General features: G+C 50.7%; 1 protein-coding gene and 1 long non-coding RNA gene across 4 annotated transcripts; both read right to left on the bottom strand.

Annotated features, from left to right (window-relative positions):
- Window positions 1-552: 552 nt before the first annotated feature.
- LOC124706183 lies at window positions 553-5,487 on the bottom strand. Of its 3 annotated transcripts, none has more exons than XM_047237930.1 (6): window positions 5,405-5,487; window positions 2,707-2,964; window positions 2,495-2,601; window positions 2,173-2,305; window positions 1,855-2,049; window positions 553-1,298 (listed from the first exon to the last, which is right to left on the bottom strand). In XM_047237930.1, exons 1-6 carry the CDS (start codon window positions 5,456-5,458, stop codon window positions 858-860), a joined length of 1,188 nt encoding a protein of 395 aa, XP_047093886.1. In that variant the 5' UTR covers window positions 5,459-5,487; the 3' UTR covers window positions 553-857. The 3 variants fall into 3 exon arrangements, with proteins under 3 accessions (XP_047093886.1, XP_047093823.1, XP_047093958.1); XM_047237867.1 differs by lacking the exon at window positions 5,405-5,487 and adding an exon at window positions 3,994-4,265; XM_047238002.1 differs by lacking the exon at window positions 5,405-5,487 and adding an exon at window positions 3,613-3,657.
- Window positions 5,488-6,275: 788 nt separating this feature from the next.
- Window positions 6,276-8,300, bottom strand: LOC124679023. The gene is made up of 2 exons (XR_006994762.1): window positions 8,180-8,300; window positions 6,276-6,475 (listed from the first exon to the last, which is right to left on the bottom strand). It is a non-coding gene; the product is annotated as an uncharacterized LOC124679023 (long non-coding RNA).
- Window positions 8,301-20,451: the final 12,151 nt, after the last annotated feature.

Here is a 20,451-nt window from a genome sequence, read left to right as displayed (position 1 = left end):
TACTTGATTCAAATTTTATAGTCCGTCGAGGTTGTCCTTCTCAGCACGGGTCAAAAATCATAGGCACCACGAAGGGCTACTTTGATTCAAATTTTATAGGATTTGTTGTCCTATGCAGGTCGTATTATTGGGGAAGTTGTTCATCCACTGCAACCTCTTTTGTATAATTCAGTTGTTTTTTCTCATCAGAAACTCTTCGAGAAAAAGTCGTGTAGTTTCTCAATCTTGAATAATGAATAATAGTACTTGAAAAGGACATGTCACTCTAACTATGTGTGTTGTGTTCCTGTGTTTTTAAACATATTCAGAAGCTTCATTCAGGTTGACCGCAGTGTTTTGCTTAGCCTTTTGATTGCGCGATACTAGTCGCCACGATCGTGACGGACTGACTGTTGTGCAGCAATTCTGTAGTTGTTCCACGTACAGTGCTTGGCGTCATGTTATCAGCTTAAGGGTTAAGCTGCAGCAGAAACACATGCCCCGAGGCATGCAACACACAAACAGAATACATGTCAAAGCAAAAGAACAGAAAAAAAAAAGAAACACGAGGGGTGAGTAGGGATCTGCGGCACTCCAGCAAAACATCAAGCTGTGGAAGAAATTCTACATTTGCCTGACTGACCAATCAATGCCAAATAGACAAGTAGTGGAACCAAAGGATTATACAGTCAACTGTAAGGGACTATATCTCCCACCGATATTAACACCCCAGGTATCGCACATGAAGAACTCCTGCGCTGACACTCAACAAAAGGAGGTTCGATGTACCGACAGACCAACCCATAAACCATGTACAGCAAAACGTGAATCGAATGTTGAAAAAATTGCAACCTCGCTGCATCCGCCATCTCCCAATGCTAGCAACCCAAGGCCGTGGCGCCTTCTTTTGGAGCAACAGGGGCACCGTCTTCTTTTGGAGCAACCAGGACAGTGCCTTCTTTTACAGCAATAGAGATGCCACCTTCTTTAAGAGCAATGCCGGCTTCTTTTAGAGCAACAGGAATGCCGGTTTCTTTTGGGGCAACAGGGACACCCACAGTGGCCCGAAGGATGGCTTGGGCGCTTAGTGTGGAAAGCTTAGATTGGCAGAAAGCCTCCCAGGATTCAGCTTCTGGTGAGGTAGCAGATGTGCTGTCACCTTCGCCTGAACTTGAGGCTTGAGACCTCTCGTAGAATGCTTGTAGCTCCAGTGACAGCTTGCGCGCAGCCTCCCTTGATTCAGGAAGCTGGTCACTGAGCTGGGTTGCTGCAACCTGGACGAGCTTATCCATTCCATATTCTTTGACTCCTTCAACACCCTGGATAGAAGAAAAAAAAGTTACTGGTGTAGAGCAACTGGAGCATTCTATTCCTCATATTCAGAACAGCAACCAAGAGTGGTTGGTCAGTACATGCAGAGCCCCACCACATAACAATTTCTATGATCAATTTCCAGCAAATAGTGGCCCTACTGAAAATGAGTACGGAGTAGAAAATTGTGAAACTCTTTGAACATACAGCTAAGCATACATTTGCCACTACTGTTCTGAACATATCAAAAGTTCTACCGTGTCCGCTATATCATCTGAAGCTAAACTCCAGCTTCATATTATGACGCAGAAAATTCAAACCAAGTATTTGCATATGTAAATAAACTACAAAGTCCTGGAAGAAGTTGAATGGAAATTCTAACTGAGCCCATGGACAGGAAGAATAGCACAAGGAAGTCAAAACATCCATACGTACGACTGTATCTAGCTGAGCATTACTATGTGGTGTATTTAATTAATCCTTTGGCTTCTCTAAGAATCACTTGGAGATAGTTTAACAATAACTGGGACCAAAAAAATAGTGGTCTCACAGGGTTTCACTTACAAGGCGTGGTACACTGTTGCTGAAACAAACAGATGCCTTTGCTCTAATCCGTGGATTCCTGTTCTTGAGGTAGGGCTGCATTTTAGGTAACAATACAGAAGGGGAGATCCAGCTTGTCATTGACGTAAGGGCTGCCTCAGCAGCTTCACAAACGAAGCGCTTGTCTTGTGAAGATTTCAGAAATAGCGGCATCAGCTGCAAACACATATAACACGCATGATGTTTTGAGAGACTTCATGGTTTGTACATATAATCATCATGCGGAAACTAAACAAGTGCACTAGTGAACATCATATAGTGGGAAGAGTAGAAACACACCAGAAGGTCAATTGAGTCGACCATTAGTTCACCATACGCCTTAAAGATGTCAGCGCAGGTCATAAGCGCGGTTTTACATAGAGCACTCCTTGGATTCTTAACAGATTTCACAACGAGAGGAACTAGAGGCTCCCTGGAAATTGCATTTATAGCACATAGTCAGTATAAGAGATGTAATGTAATATCATAGAATTATTGGATGGACAAATGGTATTAACACAATCAATATATAGCAGTTGTACTGTAGTTCCACAGCATTCTGGAAAGACAAATGATATCAGAAGCTAACAGAAGCTACGGCAAAAACAAGGAAACAACTTACAGCAGCTCCTGCAACCTTTCCTTGTGATATATGGCCAGCTGACGAACATTGTTGAGAGCTTCACATGTCTTAACCCAGTCCTTTGACTCCAACCTTGCAAGCAGAGTCTGTCGAAAAACAAAAAATGGAAAAACCTTAGGGCAGAGATTTTTTTGTTTAGCTGTAACGCACCAACAAGAAATCATGAAAATGATGAACAGCTAGTGGCATACGCTAAGGCTTGCGACAACATCCGGGAGATCAGTGAGATTCTCAGAATCAATGTACTCAACATCTACAGCTGCAACGTCGCATCCATTGGTAACATCAGGACATTCAGGCAGAGCCTTCTCTTCCTTCTTGACACATTTGCTGCCGTTCAACACAGGCTTAGCATTGCAGGGTTCCACGGAAGAATCTTTGCTTTTCTCCAGCCCAGCTGGCTGAGCTGACTTGAGGTCTTGCAACGCGCTATCTGACATACTCACAACCTGCATTGATAGCCCAAAATAGGGATAATAAGAACAAAACGAGTAAAATGCAGTTTCTCCTAGCAATTACACAGAAAAATAGTGTGGGGTATCAGCGATCATTGTGTGGAGCATTTTTTGTAATGTACGGGCAGACAATAGTAAGCCATTCCACCAAACAACAATATGAAGAAAATGCAACTATCCAAAGCTACAAAAACTAGTGCAACTGGTCTACATTATAAATTAGGTTTCACCAAAGCTATTGGACCCATGAGAGATGAGAGTTGGTTCCAGTAGACTGTGGGGACTGGGGAGCTCTACTCGAGACCTACTATAGCAAACGCATGATAGCTAGAACTAGAAGCACTGGCACACTGGAACTGAATATGAACTGGATCACTGGCTTGGTACAGCCGACTCAGCAACCGAAGCCATTCCACCAAACAACAATATGAAAATGCAACTATGCAAAGCTACAAAAACTAGTACAACTGGTCTACACTAAATCTGGTTTCACCAAAGCTATTGGACCCATGAGAGATGAGAGTCGGTTCCACTACACTGTGTGCATCAGGGAGCTCTACTCGAAACCTAGTATAGCAAACGCAAAATAGCTAGAAGTACCGTACCGGCACACTGGAACTGAATGTAAACTGGATCACTGACTTGGTACAGCCGACTCAACAACCGAAGCATCGCCAAGCGTGGAGGTAGCAGCACCGGATTTCGCCGACCCTGATGGCTAGCGTGATCCCATCCACTGCCTAAGATTTCAACCTACCGCACCGAAACCGCTAGTTCCGCACCGAACTCCGAACGCCGCACAGATCTCCAGCCCCGCCGCTGCTCGCTCCCCGGCCGTTACCCGGGCGGGGCGCGGAAGCGGTAACCCCCGCCATTTCACCACCAAATTCGGCGAGATCTATCTAACCCCCGGAAATCCCCAAAACAGTGCTGGGTAAAACAAGTAGGAAAGGCCGGCGCGCGGGGCAGGCCAGATCCGACGGGCGAATGCCGCTGCGGGGAGAGATCGGGGGGAGGGTGTACCTCGGGCGGCGGCGCGGAGAGGAGGAGAGGAGACGGCGACGAGGAGGCGGCCGGCGGTGTAGGGAGTTGGCTGTCGCTGCGGCGCGGGGCGGGGCGGAGTGTGGGGGATTGGCTGATTGGTTCCCTTTTGTGCTGCTGTCTTGGAATGGGCTGCGCTGCGACTGTCCTTTGCTGCTGCCGTTTTGTGCTTTGGCCGCTCGTAGACTCGGTCTGGGAAAGTTGCATCCAGGTGCCTCCAGATCTTGGATATTCGGTGTAGGTGTCTGGTTTGAGCTCTTCTTATTTTTGACGGTGCGGTTTGAGCTTAAATTCACCTCACCCATTTGGAAAAAGCTGGCGTTCCCCCGGGGGATCCGTCGTTGGTTTCCTCCGCGTCGCGCGACGTTCGATCGGCCCGATCGCGCGGACATAAACTTGCCACGTCAGCCTCCCTCAGCACCTTATCTCTTCACCACGCGTTGTCGTCCTGCACATCTTCTCTCCTCCACCGCTTCCTCATCCCAATCGAGAGGATAAGGCGAGAGCTCGTCCATACACAGCACCCGCCGATACCCCTGCCACCATAGCATGAGCTCGTCTCCGCTGCGCGCCGCTCCCCGCCTCCCCGCCATGCCGCCGGCCTCGAGCTCGCCCTGCTGCCGTCTGCCTCAGGGACGTCCGGCAAAGCCTCTACCTCCGGCGAGATGCTCTCCTCAACCTCCTCGTCGCGTCTACAACGAGGTGACGCGGGGACCCGGCGGACGGCGAACCATGTAGCGGGTGCTCGTAGCGGCAGCCGGCGTTTGCTGCTAGCGGCGCACGGCCTTGCTCTCACCGGCGCTCTGCGGCGCTACAGTACATCACCGGCGTTGCTGCTGCGAGCGGCGCCCGCCGGTGATACAGAGGAATGGCGGCGGCTACTGTCCATCTGAGGCGTTGCTGCTAGCGGCGCACGGCGTTGCTCCCACCGGCGCACGGCGTTGCTCCCACCGGCGCACGGCGTTGCTACAGTACATCAGCGGCGTTGCTGCGTCTGGCATCCGGCGGTACTACAGAGGAATGGCGGTGACGCTACCGTCCATCAGAGGCGTTGCTGCGAGCGGCGCCCGGCGTTGCTCCGACCGGCTCCCCGAGTTGCTACAAAGGAATTGCGGCGTCGCTACCGCCTGTCAACGGCGGCGCCGCCAACGAATTTGCAGGGTGCTGCAAGCGATTGCCGGCAATGCTACTACCGGCGGTCATCGGTGCTGCTAGCGGCGGACTGGGATGCTGCGAGAGTTCTGGTGATCTTCTCCGGCGACGGTTCAGCGTTGCTACCATGGTGGACGCCGATTGCTACCATGGTGGAAGGCGACTGCTACCACGGTGGACGCCAAATGCTACAGCCGCACGACGGCGCGAGTCCTCTGCTGCGAGTGGCGTGGAGGCCAACCTCACCGGAGCTGGACGCCGGCCAGCCGGCCAGTGGCCAAGCTGACCCGCCCATGGTCACGGGGCAGGAACCGCCTGCGCGAGTCGAGCGGGACGTGGTGGTGCGATGTTTTTTTCCTTTGGAGCATGAGGAGTTTCGGTTTCCAATCGTGGGAGTATTCTGTATGCGTGAGGTGGACACGTGTCGATCGCTAGAGCCGGGGGATCGGAAGCTCCGATCCCCCGGGGGACGCTCAGCGCTACCCCACCCATTTTGTACCTTGTGATGATTGTAGTTTGACAGTGCCTTACATGAAAGCAGGATTAAGGTGGGAAACAATCATCAAAGATTTCACGGTAGAGTTTTGCCCACAGCCCGGACAACTAGTGTCAATGGATAGCGCAAAATGCAGAATGAAACTTCGGTAAGAAGATTGTCAAAAAGAAAAACCTGGATAAGAAGAATTGCAAAATGGTGATTATGTTAGGGGCTGTAGGCAAAGCCTTTCATCGGATTCCCGTAATAATTCGGCAATAATTAGGCCTTGTTTACTTCTATGGTATTTCCACACCCTAGAGGTTTGGGGATGGTAGGGGAATTGGTGAAACCCCCCATTTCACCCAATCCCCACTTTTACCCACATTTCCCCTTATTTCCCAACCCCATCCCAACGCCCTCTAGTTACTTTGAATTTGGGGATGAGAGGGGATACGAAAGAATTGAGCTCAGAAATAAAATAAAAAAAACTTTACACCCCACAACATGACAATGTACAATCACACATGTAAAAACTCAAACTTTGCACTACGTGTATGATTGTCTATTGCACGACCAGTTCATAACCAAAAATTGATCCTTATTTTGCACGGAAATACAAGGAAACAGGTAAACATGAACTCAATGTCATTCAGATTTTATTGAACATGAACAGAGTTTAAATATATGCTCGACAGATCGGAGCTAAAACACATGCCTCGTTACGTTTACAAGAATATTTTGCCAGGTATAATCTTTTTATGCTCCTTCCAAAAAAACAGTCGATTGGATCATTCATCCGTCCAGCAGCTTCCAAACATTGTCATCGACACCAACCTGTTACAAAAAGTACAACTTGGTCAAATCATCAGCCAGGCTTGTCAATACACCCAGCAACCAAGAATGTACAAGAACCATCATAAGGATAGGCTCCAAGAAACATTCATCGACAAGAATGTACAAACACTTGAACGGGATACTTTTGACAGCAATGGCCATGTAAATATGCTAGCTGACATGACACTAACAAGTAAAAGTATTAGAGGCTTAAACTATGATTCATTCCAACTTGAGTTCAGAACAGTATAAAGGCATTTGGTCAAGCAAATACAAAAGAAATCTTCTAGTTCAGAACAGTATAAGCCATGTATGGCTAGATAGGTCGGCACCATCACTGTCTAAATATATAATCCATGTACTTAAACAAATGAACTCAACATCACTTGTTAATATCAAGCAGCAAATGAACTCAACAGCACTGCATGGGCTACGCAAAATCAAATAGGAAAATAAGTTGACATAAATGAATAAACTATTGATTTTTGTTAGCTATGCACTCAAACATGACAACAAATAGTAATTCTAGAAGTGCGCAATGAAAATGCAAATCAGAGGATAGACAATACAGAGTAGCATCAGGCATCATAACTTAACAGAGCTAGGCATCATACAAAAATGGTCAAACATGGAGCCAGATGGAGCAGATGCAAAATCTGAATTCATCTTGAACAAATCCAGTATAGGCACAACCAGTACAGTATAGAGGCATTTGGTTAAGCAAATAAAAATCAGGGACAGTGAAGGATACATGCTGTAAGTTTGCACATATCAGATGTGAAAAATCAAAGTAAAAGTAGTAGAAGCTATTTAAGGTAGGCATGGATGGAGCTAAGATTCTATCAGGAATACCACTTGGCAATCCAGACCATGCCATTTTCGAATACAGAGTAATCACTTTATCTTACAAATAAAGTGCAAGCAGCTAAATAAAATAAACCACAACTAGCAACAACAAGGCAGAATAAATAAATACTGTGAGTATCACTTTATCTCGAAAAGGGCAAAATAAATAAATGCTGCAACTTAAGAAGCCCATACAGGCAGCAGCAGTACAGTTTCATTGTGTGAAAATCTATACATTGCACAAGCTAATCAAGCTTGACATTTGAATACAGGAGGGTATCCCTGGTTAGCGGCATGTTCATGAGCAAACAGATCCCTGGTTGGCTAAGGAGTTAAATGTTGAAGGCTGATTTTGAGTGCAGAGTTAGGAGGAATATGGTATAGGTTAATACTAACAGGTGGTTTCCTGATTTAGTCTGAATTTTAGATAAAATTGCAGAGGCAGCAAAGATGAAGAGAAAACGATCCTAAACTTTTGCCACAGGGGAAGTGAAAGCGCAGGTTACCAAAGCAGCAAAGCGTGTGTTTTGGCGAAGAAACCAGAAGACGTTCCAGAAACCATATCCAAGCACAGGATGATCAGCTAGACAAAGCAAACAAATCCTTAGAACACCACCGCAAGCATGAAGCCAAATCACTGCTCCTCCAGCAAAGGCAGCACCGATCCAGGAGCAGCCACCACACAATCAGTACCAGGCGCGTCCAAAGCAGATGTTGTACCTACCTGCATGAAATCTCTCCTGCGCCCGCACCCCATGGCCATCGGAACCGCCAGCTCCCGGAGCTCCGTCGCCGACGGCGGCAACACCAAGAAATCCTAGGAAGGAGGGGAAAAGGGGAGGAGGCGCGAGGACTTACCGGGGACCAGTCGCCGGAGGAGGATCTCGTCGGCGCCTTCTTGATTTGCTAGTTCTTTCCCCGCCGCCGTCGCCTTTCCTCGCCGCCGTCGACTCGCCTCCGTAGCTCGTTCCCCTGTTCACGATCGAATACACGGGGGGGGATTTACACAAAAATAACCCAAAAGTGGAAGAAAAGCACAGACTGACCCTCCGGCGAAACTATTTCACCAATCTAACCCTTTTGTGTGGCGCCCCTCCCACGGGCGCCACACATGCCCATGTGGCTCCCCTCCGCCGGCGCCACCGACCCGGCCGACGTGGCGCCATCGACGCGCGAGCCGGTGCGCCCATCCGACGTGGCGAGCATGTGTGGCGCCCCTCCCAACGGCGCCACACATGCCAACTTATATCATGTTTTCGGTCGAAAACATCCAGGGGCTCCGGAACGTCTGGGACTTAGCCGTTTTGCGAGGCTCGATGTGTGGCGCCGACGCCACGGTCGATTTGGTGGGGGGGGGCGAAGGGGACTCGGGCGGCGGCGGCGGTTTCCTGGGAGGAACAGAGAGAAGAGAAGAAACTGGCTGCGTCGGGCTGGGCGCGGGCGCGGGCGCCACACTTAAGTGGATGTGTGGCGCCCGTGGCATCGGCGCCACACATGCTAGTGTGGCGCCCGTGGCGTCGGCGCCACACATCGAGCCTCGCAAAACGGCTAAGTCCCGGACGTTCGGAGCCCCTGGATGTTTTCGACCGAAAACATGATATAAGTTGGCATGTGTGGCGCCGTTGGGAGGGGCGCCACACATGCTGCCACGTCGGACGGGCGCACCGGCTCGGCCGGCGAGGGGCCACGTCGGCCGGGTGTGTGGCGCCGGCGAGGGGGAGCCACATGGGCATGTGTGGCGCCCGTGGGAGGGGCGCCACACAAAAGGGTTAGATTGGTGAAATAGTTTCGCCGGAGGGTCAGTCTGTGCTTTTCTTCCACTTTTGGGTTATTTTTGTGTAAATCGCCTACACGGGGTTGACCTCGTGGCTGAGAAAACCGGAGGGTGCAGCTTACTGGGTCGGGATGATCCGGGATGGGCCGGAATGTTACCCAAAAAACCAGAGAAGTAAACGGCCCGTTCGGTAATTTTCGGGATTCGGTCGTGGGCCGGTATTTTACCCTCCCAAACCCAAAAATACTAGACAAGTAAACAAGGCCTTAAGGGATTGCGTTCCATTCCATGTGAGATCTGATGGGGTTGGGGTTGGGAGGGGCTCAGTTTAAAATAACGGGAAATCCGGGGGAGCCATTCATGGGCCGCGGCAGTTACGACAACAAGGTCGGTCCTCCCTGCTAGTGGTAGCACGCATGGCCCACTGTCAGTGTACGAAGCACGCGAGTAGCGGCTCCGTCGCCGGTCTCACTCACTACAGTCCACCTCCCGGGCGGAGCAAAACGAGCGAAACTGGCCGTCGTAAGAGCATCTCCAGTCGCGTCCCCCAAACCGTCCCCCAAAGCGATTTGGGGCGCGCTGGACAAAAAAAGCGTTCCAGCCGCGTCTCCCAAAGCCCTTTTTTGTCCGGCGCGCCCCGATACGGTGTCCGGCGCCCGAGCCCGTCCCCGTCCCACGTGGGACGCACCGGGGACGCCGGACACAACGAAAGCGAGGCCAACCGACGCGGGCCCGACCCGTCGGCGGCACGGGAAAATTCGTCTCACACTCCCGCCAAATCCCGCCGCTCCCGCCAAATCGCGCCTATACCGCCGCGCACGGGCCTCCCAAAACATATCCTGCCGCCGATTCATTTCTCCTATCCCGCCGATTTCTTTCTCCCTCCCGCCGTGCACCCGCCGCCGCCGCTACCCTCTCCCCATTCCATGGCGCCGCCGACAGCCCCCAAAAAGATGGCGAAGAAAGCGGCCAAGAAGCCGCCGGGCAATGCGACGATAGGGGCGAAAGCGCCGCTCGCGAAGCCGCGGAAGGCGCCGGCTGCGAAGAAGAAGCTCGAAGGCATGACCGAAGATGAATGGCAGCAAGATTGCCTCGCGCCGGAAGCTATCGACGGCGGAGCAGAAAGGACGGAGGGCGGCGGAGGCCGGAGAAGAAGGCTCGGCGGCGCGCCGGCCGCCGCATAATCGCCGGGGTGTATCGCCGCCACCAACGCGAGCCCATATAGTACGAACGTGCCGGTGTACGTTCCGGGAGTCTTCTCTCCGTCGCAAGCCGCCTTCTACAACGACGGCCCCTCCGCCACTCCCGGGTGCGTGACGCCTAACTTGTCGCCGCACTACCAGGATGCGCTGCCGCACGGCGGCTTCAACCCCAACAACCTCTACTCCCCGGCGTACGAGCAACAAGGCTGCCAAGGCCGCCTTGGCCGACGCTGCGTCGTCTGAGAAGACGCAGGCGTCGATCACGAAATGCCTCGCCGACGTCTCCTCGACCTTTATCTCCCGCGACAAGAAGGCCGACCAAAGGTGGGCCGAGCTGCTCAAGAGGCAAGAGGAGAAGCCGGAGCTCAAGAAACGCAGGGACGACATGTCCCTGCCGAGAACGTCGACAGAGGGAATGTCTCCCCGGACGCGAGCGGCGCACAACTTCTTCAAAGGCCGGATCCTCGACGACATCGAAGCCAAAATGGCGGCGGCGGACGCGGCGGCCCCTGGCAGCGGCATCGGCATCGGCGGCAGCGGCGGCGCGCAGCAAGAGCAGGTCGACGCGTCTTCTCATCGCTACACCTGCGTCGGCCTCCGCGTCGGCGACGGAGCGGACGCACCATGCACGGGAACAGAGCAGATCGCGACGAGGTCTTCGTGCTCGACGGGCCTGCGTCGACTCAGGACACGACGCCGTCGACCAACCCCTTCTTCTAATTTGCATGCACCACCGGTCCAGTAATATGATCGCGCGCCCGAGTACTTTGATCGATCGCCGCTACTCCGATCGCGACGAACCGGCGGGAACGATCTCTTTTGAATGCATCTATTTGAATTTCTGATTGGGGCGGCGTTTGGGGGACGCGGCTGGGGAGCGACGTCCCCCAAACGCGGCACGAACAAAACACGTCCCCCAAACGCTCAATCCGGCGCGCTTTGGGGGACGGTTTGGGGGACGCGACTGGAGATGCTCTAACGTTCTCGCGCCGGCGACGTTCCAGAAAAAAAGCAAAGCGAACTGGCCGTTGTACGTTCTCGCGCCGGCGACGAGATGCATTGCAAGTGTTCTCCGCTGCTCAAAACGCAGCAAAATCATGCTAGCAAGCCTGAGCTGTGTTCTTTTCTTTCCCTTGCGGCCGTGCGTGTAAAATTGAGTTGAGTTTACGTTGCTAAGAGCATCTCCAACAGAAGCTGTAAATATCGGCGCGCTATACGTCCCTTCCGACGCGCTGTAAACGTTTGCCGCGCGTTTTGACGAACTTTCCCCCGCCGGACGCGCCAAAATACAGCGCCTGCGCGGGCGGTGAAATTGGGCCTCCTGCGGACGCGCTAAAATACAGCGCGCGCCGTCACGCGAACGGCTAGTTTTTTTGTATATCGTTCGAAACGGATCAAACAATTCAAACAAAATTACGAAAATTTAACCGAAATTACGAAATATATTAAAAGTTCGACAAATAACGACATTTTATTTAAACTAAACTAAACTAGACTACTCTGAATCCTCCCAGTCGAAGTCCGACGATCCGCTAGTCGGAGTCGTGTCGGAGACGGGAGTGCTCGTCCACTCCCAGGAGGAGGAGGAGCTCGGCAGGTTCCTCGACGGTCCGGCGCCTCTCTTCTTCTCCTCCGCCCTCTTCGCCCTGCGCGCCGCCTTCGCCGCCCGCTCCGCCTTCCTCGCCGCCGACTCAGCGCGGCGCCGGTCGCGGTCGGCCTTCTTCTTCGCCGCAGCCTTCGCCTTGGCCTCCTTCTTCTGCGCGTAAAACGCCTCCGTGGCGGCGACGTCCTCCGGGAACGCGCGCGCCCACTCGAGGCGCAGGCGCTCGTCCTGCTCCGCCACGCGCGAGGCGCTGCTCGAGGTCGCGGGCGCGGCGCCGCTGCTCGGCCGTGATGAGCGGCGATGGCGGCGCGAGCATCTCCGCCTGCTCGCGCGTCCAAACGTCGTCGAAGTTCATCTGCCGGCGGGGGCGGCCGAGGCGCCACGCGACGGCGTCGTAGGCTCGCGCCGCCTCATGCGCGGTGTCGAAGGTGCCGAGCCGGATCCGCTCCTCGCCGGAGCCGAATCTCGGCGTCGAAGCGGCCGCTCGGCCGCGCGCGGACGCCGCGGTAGCCGGAGGCGGAGCGACGCGCGCGGAGGCATGTCGCCGGAGGCGGAGGCGGACAGGCGGCGGAGGTAGAGCGGTGGCGCGTGGCGCGGAGGCGGAGCGGTGGGGAGAGGCGGAGGGACACGCGGAAGTTTCAGAGGTGGGAGAGGTAGTTGGCGCGTTCGCGCGTGTCGTCTATATAGCGCGCGCGGCAGCGCACGCGGCAAATTTCCCGCGTGGGATGGCGCAAAAGCGCGGGCGCGGCAAAATTTTTACCGCGCGCGCTCTTTTCCCGCGTCTGCTGGAGCTTCGCGCGAGCTCTCGCGCGCGCCAAACTGGCAGGTATTTTGCCGCGCGCGCCTTTTACAGCCTCTGTTGGAGATGCTCTAAGAGAACACATGGTCACCAATCTCGTCCCCGGACACTCCTCCTTGCATTGCTCCTCCTCTCTTCTTTTGCCACCCTCGATGGCTCGTGTCGCGGTAACACCACGGCAACTAGAACTACTAGGAAAACCTCTGCTGCAGGCGCATCAAATTAGCTTATTCCGGGCGTACCAGGGCTTGCCAGCGATACTACGTCGATGATATTTGCCTACCGCCGGCGCAGTGAACCATTCGCGAGCAGTACATCCATATAGCAACGGCGCAAGTGATGTGTTCACCGGAAGTAGTACGGATAGGGAACAAAAAAGGCCCACCCACCACCACCCCACCAGATGCATGCATGTCCATTTCCTTCATCATTACATTTACAGAGCACCAGTCAAAAGGAACAAAATTACAACTAGCCATGAATTTTGCACAAAACACCCTAACAAGAATTTAGAAAAGCAATCGGATCCTGAATGCGACGACCGTGGACGGCGAGCCCTGCTCGACGCGACGGCCATGGACGGCTAGTTGATGGCTGCTACAGGTGGCGGGGACGCACCAAGACGGTGGAGGAATGGCTGCTGCTGGTGAAGTCCTCGGGGAGTAGGCCGGAATGGCACCGTGACGCAACCAGGAGACGGTGGAGGAGGACATGGCGGGCGGGGGAGTGGGCGGGCTTGACCACCGCCAGGACGTCATCGTCGCCCCGCGGCGGCGTCCAGGTCCATCCCCGCCCTCCTGCAGCGAGTCCCGGTCCTCCTCGACGAAGACGTCGCGGCGAGTGAGGATTTGGAGGCCCCTGCCGTTGCCCCGCCCTCCTGCAACGAGCCCCGGTCCTCCTCGACGAAGACGGCGCGGCGGGTGAGGATTTGGAGGACCCTACCGCTGCCCCGCCGGCGACACCACTGCGAGGTGCCCACCTACGTGTTGCGCGGCCGCGGCCAGCACGCGCGCCGCGTTGAGCAGTGACAAGAACGAACTCCGCAGCAACATCCCGCCGGCGAGCTCTCGTTCTCACGGCAGACAGAGAAAAAATGGGGAGGAATGGAGGAGGGCATGTGGGTGTGGTTGCGGTAGGGGAAGGGAGTAGGGTAGTGTGTGGTGGTAGGGCTAGGTGCGGGAGAAGAGAGAAAGTGGATCTGCAGCACATTACACCGCCGGCGGAGCAAAATATTGGTGCGCCAGAGATACATCCCATGGTACGTGGCCGCATGGTTCGTAACCATACATGCATCTATCACAAGCGAACGAATATAAAGATGCGCCTGGGTAACAGTGTACCGCTGGCGCACCAAATAAGTGGTGCACCAGCGCTAAATATCGCTGGCGCACCACTGGTGCACCAGCTATACACGATTCAGCAATAGGCCATTCCTAGTAGTGTAGTGCTAGGGTTGCTGGGGGTGGTGATGCATGCATTCATGACGATGATGATGATGTATATTTTGTGATATCTTGAACTTTTGAAAATTGATGCCAAGGCATGTGTATTTTCTGAGGTGGTGTATACTAACCTCTCGGATAGTGAACTACTTGCGGTGGTAGCATGACCATATATAGGAGCTAGGGTGAACTTGTAATGTTTTTTTTTAAGAAAAAAGACACTCAAGTGCCCAATTTTGAATTAACAACGATCGTCCAATTTAATACAACGTGCTGATCAAAACAACTTACAATCCAAGGTAGACAAAAAGCACAAAAAAAGAAAATTGAAGTGTTAACGGTGAAGATGAAGTACAAGAGGAGCAGCCACTATCTTGAAAACAAGCACGCGAACAGGAGATCCCTGGGGTCGCGGCAGGTCTAAACCTTCTCTATCGCCGAAGTGAGCAGCCTGCTCTCTCATCCTAGATTGAAGGACGCCGTACCGTGGCCGGTAGAGTTGCTTCTACTAGAGCTAAGGAGGAGCTACGCACATCGGTAAAGCAACTATACCTCGTGGTGCATCACAGTTTTATCACACGAGGGGTTAGTATATACCACCTCGAAAAAGTTCATCATTACAGACCGAGGATCGGGCTCAAGCAAATCCTAACTAATGGATGGATACGAGAGCACCTCCTAAAATCAGCAGATCATGACGAAGGAAGTAGAAACACTAAGAAGGAAACTACTTGCGTAGCCAAGTCCTAAGCCAACCCCTCCTCTCCGTTGGGTGCAGCTTACGGTACTCGGCATACTCTTCTTTATTGTCTACAATATAGTCGATTGCCCCGACTAGCAAGTTAGGTTCAAACAGCTGCGCTCTGCATACAAACCGGGGCGTGAAGATCGTCTTCATATGAGCATAGTTCGTGATCGGGGTCCCGACGTACTGACAATGCCTCGGGTAGCGCTGCAATCCACAAGGAAAAATTGTTAGTGCGGATGCCAACGACATACTTTCAGATCTATGAAGGAACTCAGTGAGGCTTACTACCTGAATGTACTCATCTGTCGTCTCTTCATCAGCAAGCAGCAACTATCTTAGCTCCTGTCCAGAATGCGATCGTATTTCATTTTGAGTATGACGCTTCACTTGGTCCTCCAGTTTCTGATGTGGTTGTAGATCTGAAGAGTGGTCACATGTATGCCATTGAATGCAAAAACATCAGCATCTAACTTCTTCATCTGCTCCTCTTTGAATTCCAGGTTAAAACAGACGTCGCTATGGACGAGCTAAACAAACCGGTTGTGCACAAACTTCCACATCCACATCCTAAAGCACTAGCACATCAATGAACAACACTACCACATTGACATCCTTAAGCACTAGCACATTAATGAACTAACACTACCACATCCACATCCTTAAGCACTAGCACATCAATGAACTACCTCAACCACATCCACATCCTTAAGCACTACCACGTCAATGAAATACAAGAAAACAAAGAGCGGCCTTAAAGTCAGAGGAGCCACACGCAGCGCCGAGGTCGGGGAAGCAGGGGACCATGGCGAAGATGCAGGCAGCACAACCGTCCCCGTGGAAGAGTCAGATGCAACTGCGACAGCCATCCCTGTGGTAGAGTCAGATGCAACCTAGACAACCTCGACAACCTCGACCGGCGACGAATGAATGGCCTACAATAGATACATTCAGACCCTTGTGTACCCAAAAGATCTAGATCTAAGGCTATGGTTTGCAGAAGCTTACAACAACCGAAGAGATCGAAGCAGAGGAAGAAGACGATCATCCGTGGCCGGTAGGCCGCCGCCACAGCCAACGTCGCCGCCGCAAGCCTCGCCGACCGTGCGGGTGAGAAAGAGCCGGCCATGTCGCTAGATCGGGTAGGGTGGATAAGCTCGAAATAGGGGAAATAGGGGATTTGGATTTGGCGGTGAGAGAGCCGCCCCAATATACGGTGGCGAAATTTCGAGCGCGGTGACCGAATTCATCCCTCCGAGATTTTGCCGTTCCGCGCCAGCTCGCGCCATCTTCTGTGGTGGCTCTGGGCGAACGCGGCGTTGTCGACTTTTCCGGAGACAAATTTGATCGTCATGGGGTTCGTCAAGGAAGCTCCGTCATAAAATATCGGGGTGACGGTATGCATTTTTTCGTCAACGTCAAATGTTTGATGGTGACGACCTACAAATTCGTCAACATCAAAGGTTCATTGTTGACGAGACGGGTTTGTCACGAAAAATTGCAACTTTCGTCAATATCTAAATCTTGGGAAGCTTCGATTGGTCCAAAAAAGCATACGTGGCCTTACATGTGGGTCCATTTGGCTTCGACAACATGGGTCCGACGGCGCTCGACATGGATATCCGGTGGGACCCACAAAATATTATGACAAGCTGGACCCACAATATTCCGACCGGTGGGATCCACAAAATTCAGACAAGTGGGACCAGGTTGTTGCCGACATATGGGTCCCAATAATGCTGATCTGGTGGGACCCACAAATTCCGACAAGTGGGACCAGAAATTGGTGCCACGTGGTTTCATTTAATAGTGACGTTGTGACATTTTCCGTCACCTTTTGAATTTGACAAAATTTGAGAGCATTTGAATTATTTGCAAAATTTGGGAAACAAAAAACTGGCGAAATATCAAAAAGTAGACAATAAATATCATACTTAAATGGTGGCACAAGAAGTATGTATGTCTCTCACAGACCGAAAGATTCATAAGAAAATTACAATTGGAACACAAAGAAATTAAAAGACCTATGATTAACAATGTTGTAGGACGGTGGTGCAATAGATTAGTTGCCCTGGGATTGAGACATGGATGGTGGCTGGGATGTCCTCAAGAGCAAATTAAGCACGGCATCCATTTCTGTCGACCTCTTTTCATAAGCCAGAGTCTTTTCTTCTTGGGCTTTCTTCACAGCTTCAAGTTCTTCCTCCTGCTTCTTCCTGATCTCTTCAAATTTTTCATCTTGTTCTTGCGAGTCTTGCATCGCATGTCATCGTGGTACGTTTCAGCTGCTCGTATGGAGTTCTGCTCTTGATCCGCCAGTCTTTGTTGTAGCTCTCGATGCGTGTAGCTGAGACAGAAGACTTCCTGGAACTTGTTGCGACGCCCAATCTTGGTAGGAATGTGCTCGTTGCGAGGTGGTGGATGGGCTTTTCTCGCTCGGAACTAGCTCGAACAATTTGCAAATCAGATCAAATCAGGTTCATCTTCATTGCGTGGCGCCGCTTTTTTGCCACCATTTGATCCTGCATAAAGATTACAATCATTGCATGGACAACATACAAAACTGGATTATATTATATTGTGCTAATAAGAAATATTTCTTACATATGCACTTTTTGCTTCAAGCACTCATAATGTTATCCTTGTTAGTGTGTGTGATTCTAAAAATTCAATTGGAGAGGTTTCTTCTTCCTGCTTGCTAGCCTTCTGCTTGAAAAAATGTAGAATGCACATTACCATTGTACACTGTGTATGACAGAAGTATGAACTGTATTGGGAAATTCAGAACACTTACTAGATGTTCCCAGTGAGCAACATAGCTTCGAGATCTAGTGGTATGGAACTGTTTCACAACTTCTCTGTTCTTTCCATTTATTACACACAGTCCCTATGTTCAGTACATGCATTTTATTTATCCAGATCAGAGAAATGTAAGAATTCAGTAGCTGTTACTGAAAGCAATAACGTTTATGTACCCGGTACTTCTCATCAAACCATCTTTTCACCAGTTCTTTCCAGCTATTCTCTTCTACATGACCCGGCTTCTTGAGATATGCTTGCTCCGAGTGTGAGATTTTTAATTTTCGGCCAATACTCCTTTTTAAGCCTATATCGGAACTGCCGAATACTAACTTGCAGCATATCGGTGCACACATCTTGAGCCACCTCATCATTTTTGTCCATATTAAACTTTCCCTTCAAAATAGTGATGCATTAATCGGTAGATTCTTAGATAGATGATCATGTAGCATACTAATTAGGTTAAACCAAGATTATACAGGACTCACCACTATCGTACTTATAGCATGAGGAATGACATGTTTGAGAGTGTCATCTTTCTTGTACTCGTGTCCAGTGTGTTGCAAGCGGCATTTTTCACGGATGTGAATACCAACCTCATTGCTCGGCTTTGCTGATCGGACATAATCCTTGGGTCTCCCGACACCAGGAGTGAATTCAATTGGCATCTTATTGCCACCATTTCTTCTTGTGTACTCATGTAGTCCATGGCCCATGGTACGTCCGCGTCCACCTCTCTTTCTCTTACTACCACCGGATGTTGTCAATGTCTACGAAATAAGAGATATGAAATGATTCTCTTTTATATGAAAATATGCGGTACGGTGTTTAGTTTTTACAAACTTTCATACCTTGCCGCTCAAAGTTTACAATTTGATTGTCCTCGGGAGATGAGGTGCTGCCTCCGGATGTCATGATCCGGTTAGGTGAGGGTGCTCCTTCGGTGTTCGGACCAGCAGTGGCCGTCGGCTCATCGGATGACCCGACTTCGGGTTCGATTGTTGCCATTGATCTTGTTGCAATGTTGGATGGTGCAACTTCAGGTATGGATCGCTTCTTATGTGCAACTATTGCAGAAGAAGCAACTATCTGCAAGCAAAGTAGAGGCTACATTAGTAGGAAACATTTAGCATGTACGTATTTCCTATCATAGTTCAGACATAGTTCCACAGACCTGAGCTGAAGTTTTGCCGACAGTGCGCTGATCCTCATCTGAATGAAGATCATCATCGGCAGTAGCTATCTCTTCTGGATTCGGTTCATACGAAGGGTCCTCTTCGACCTCCATCTCTTCGCGTGACCGTGTCCTTTAGATTGTTACTAGTTCCTATTTGTACCCCACCATACACTAATGTACGTGCAAAACGAGAGAAATCTTTCTCGAAATTTGTAGGCGGGTCCATATTTTTCAGCGAAATTTTTTTCCATGCGTACTACATTTTCTTGCATTTGTTTCTCCTTGGCAAGCTCATATGCCGGCTTGACGGGGTTTTGTGTCTCCGCTGAAATAATCGGAAGAGCGGAGCGTGAACAAAACATAAGAGGGCGCCAATTCCATAGAAAACAGCAAATAATTGTCTTTCCAAAATATTGTACAACGAACAAATGATTGAAAACATAAGAGTCTACGTATGATGTCGGCGAACAAAACATAAGAGGGGGCATATGGCAGGCTAAGGGACATCATGTGCTTTTAGATATCTACTCGTAACAAATAATTGACACATAATGAGGTATCGGTAGTTCAGTCCTATACCGATAGAAGTTCGAATGTGCGATAGAGTTCGATATGTCTGATAGAAGTTCGGATATGTGCTGAAATTTGATTTTTGACTTTTGAAAGACATAGATAAACAAAAATTGTGGAAATAAATAGACCGATGAAACAAAGTACATGATTAAAAAAACTTCATTACATTGTTAAGACGTGCATTGCACGTGCAAACTAACTAGTTCCATAGAAAACAGCAAACAATTGTTCTAGATCAAACTCTGCTTCCCTCTGAAACTGACGAATAAAAGTCTGAAGCAATGTCGTTGTTCACTGTAGCTCGTCAGGCTATTTTCGGCAACGGCTGGAATTAGTTCAGTTAAGTGTTTCGGCAAACAATTGTCTATGCAAAAGATTGTACAGCAGCGGGATGGCAAAGATTGTATAGCACGGCATGATTGTCTCTGCAATAAAAACGATAAACCCTATACGTATGATGTCGGGATTGGATCTATCAAATATGCAAGATCTAGATATAGGTCAAACGGGCGTGGTAGACATGTAAAACCGATCTCCGGATCTAACCATCCGAAAAACACAACAACAAGCCGATCACCGACAGCATTTACCTTGGCGTTTCTTCGAGCCGGCGCCTTCTTCGGCGTGTGTGTGCGATTTTCCTTCACCCCGACGTTTCGACGATCGCCGGCCATGGCGACCACCGGCCGGGGAGATAGATGCGAGATGGATGAACGTCCGGCGAAGACACCGGATCGGGGTGAGCACGAGAGGATGAGGTCGGGTGTGTGGGTAGTTAAGATGCTCGTAAATCATGGGGTAGAGGCACGACGTATATAAGGGAGGGCGAAATATTTGATAGGTGGGGTGCGCGGGAGGAGTGGAGGGAACAAAAAATTTGGGCGTTTTGGCAGCCGGCGTACTACAATTTGGAGGGAACAAGTTTTTGCCGTGAAAGAAAAAATATTACTCGAAAATGGAACTCGTACATGTATATTTTAATTAAAAAATGACAGAAAACGAGTAAAACTCATAAT

The sequence above is a fragment of the Lolium rigidum genome, chromosome 1, assembly GCF_022539505.1.
Source record: "Lolium rigidum isolate FL_2022 chromosome 1, APGP_CSIRO_Lrig_0.1, whole genome shotgun sequence".
NCBI classification, from domain to species: domain Eukaryota; kingdom Viridiplantae; phylum Streptophyta; class Magnoliopsida; order Poales; family Poaceae; genus Lolium; species Lolium rigidum.
Note: the sequence above shows the minus strand (reverse complement) of the source record. Positions and strands in the feature narration are given on the sequence as shown.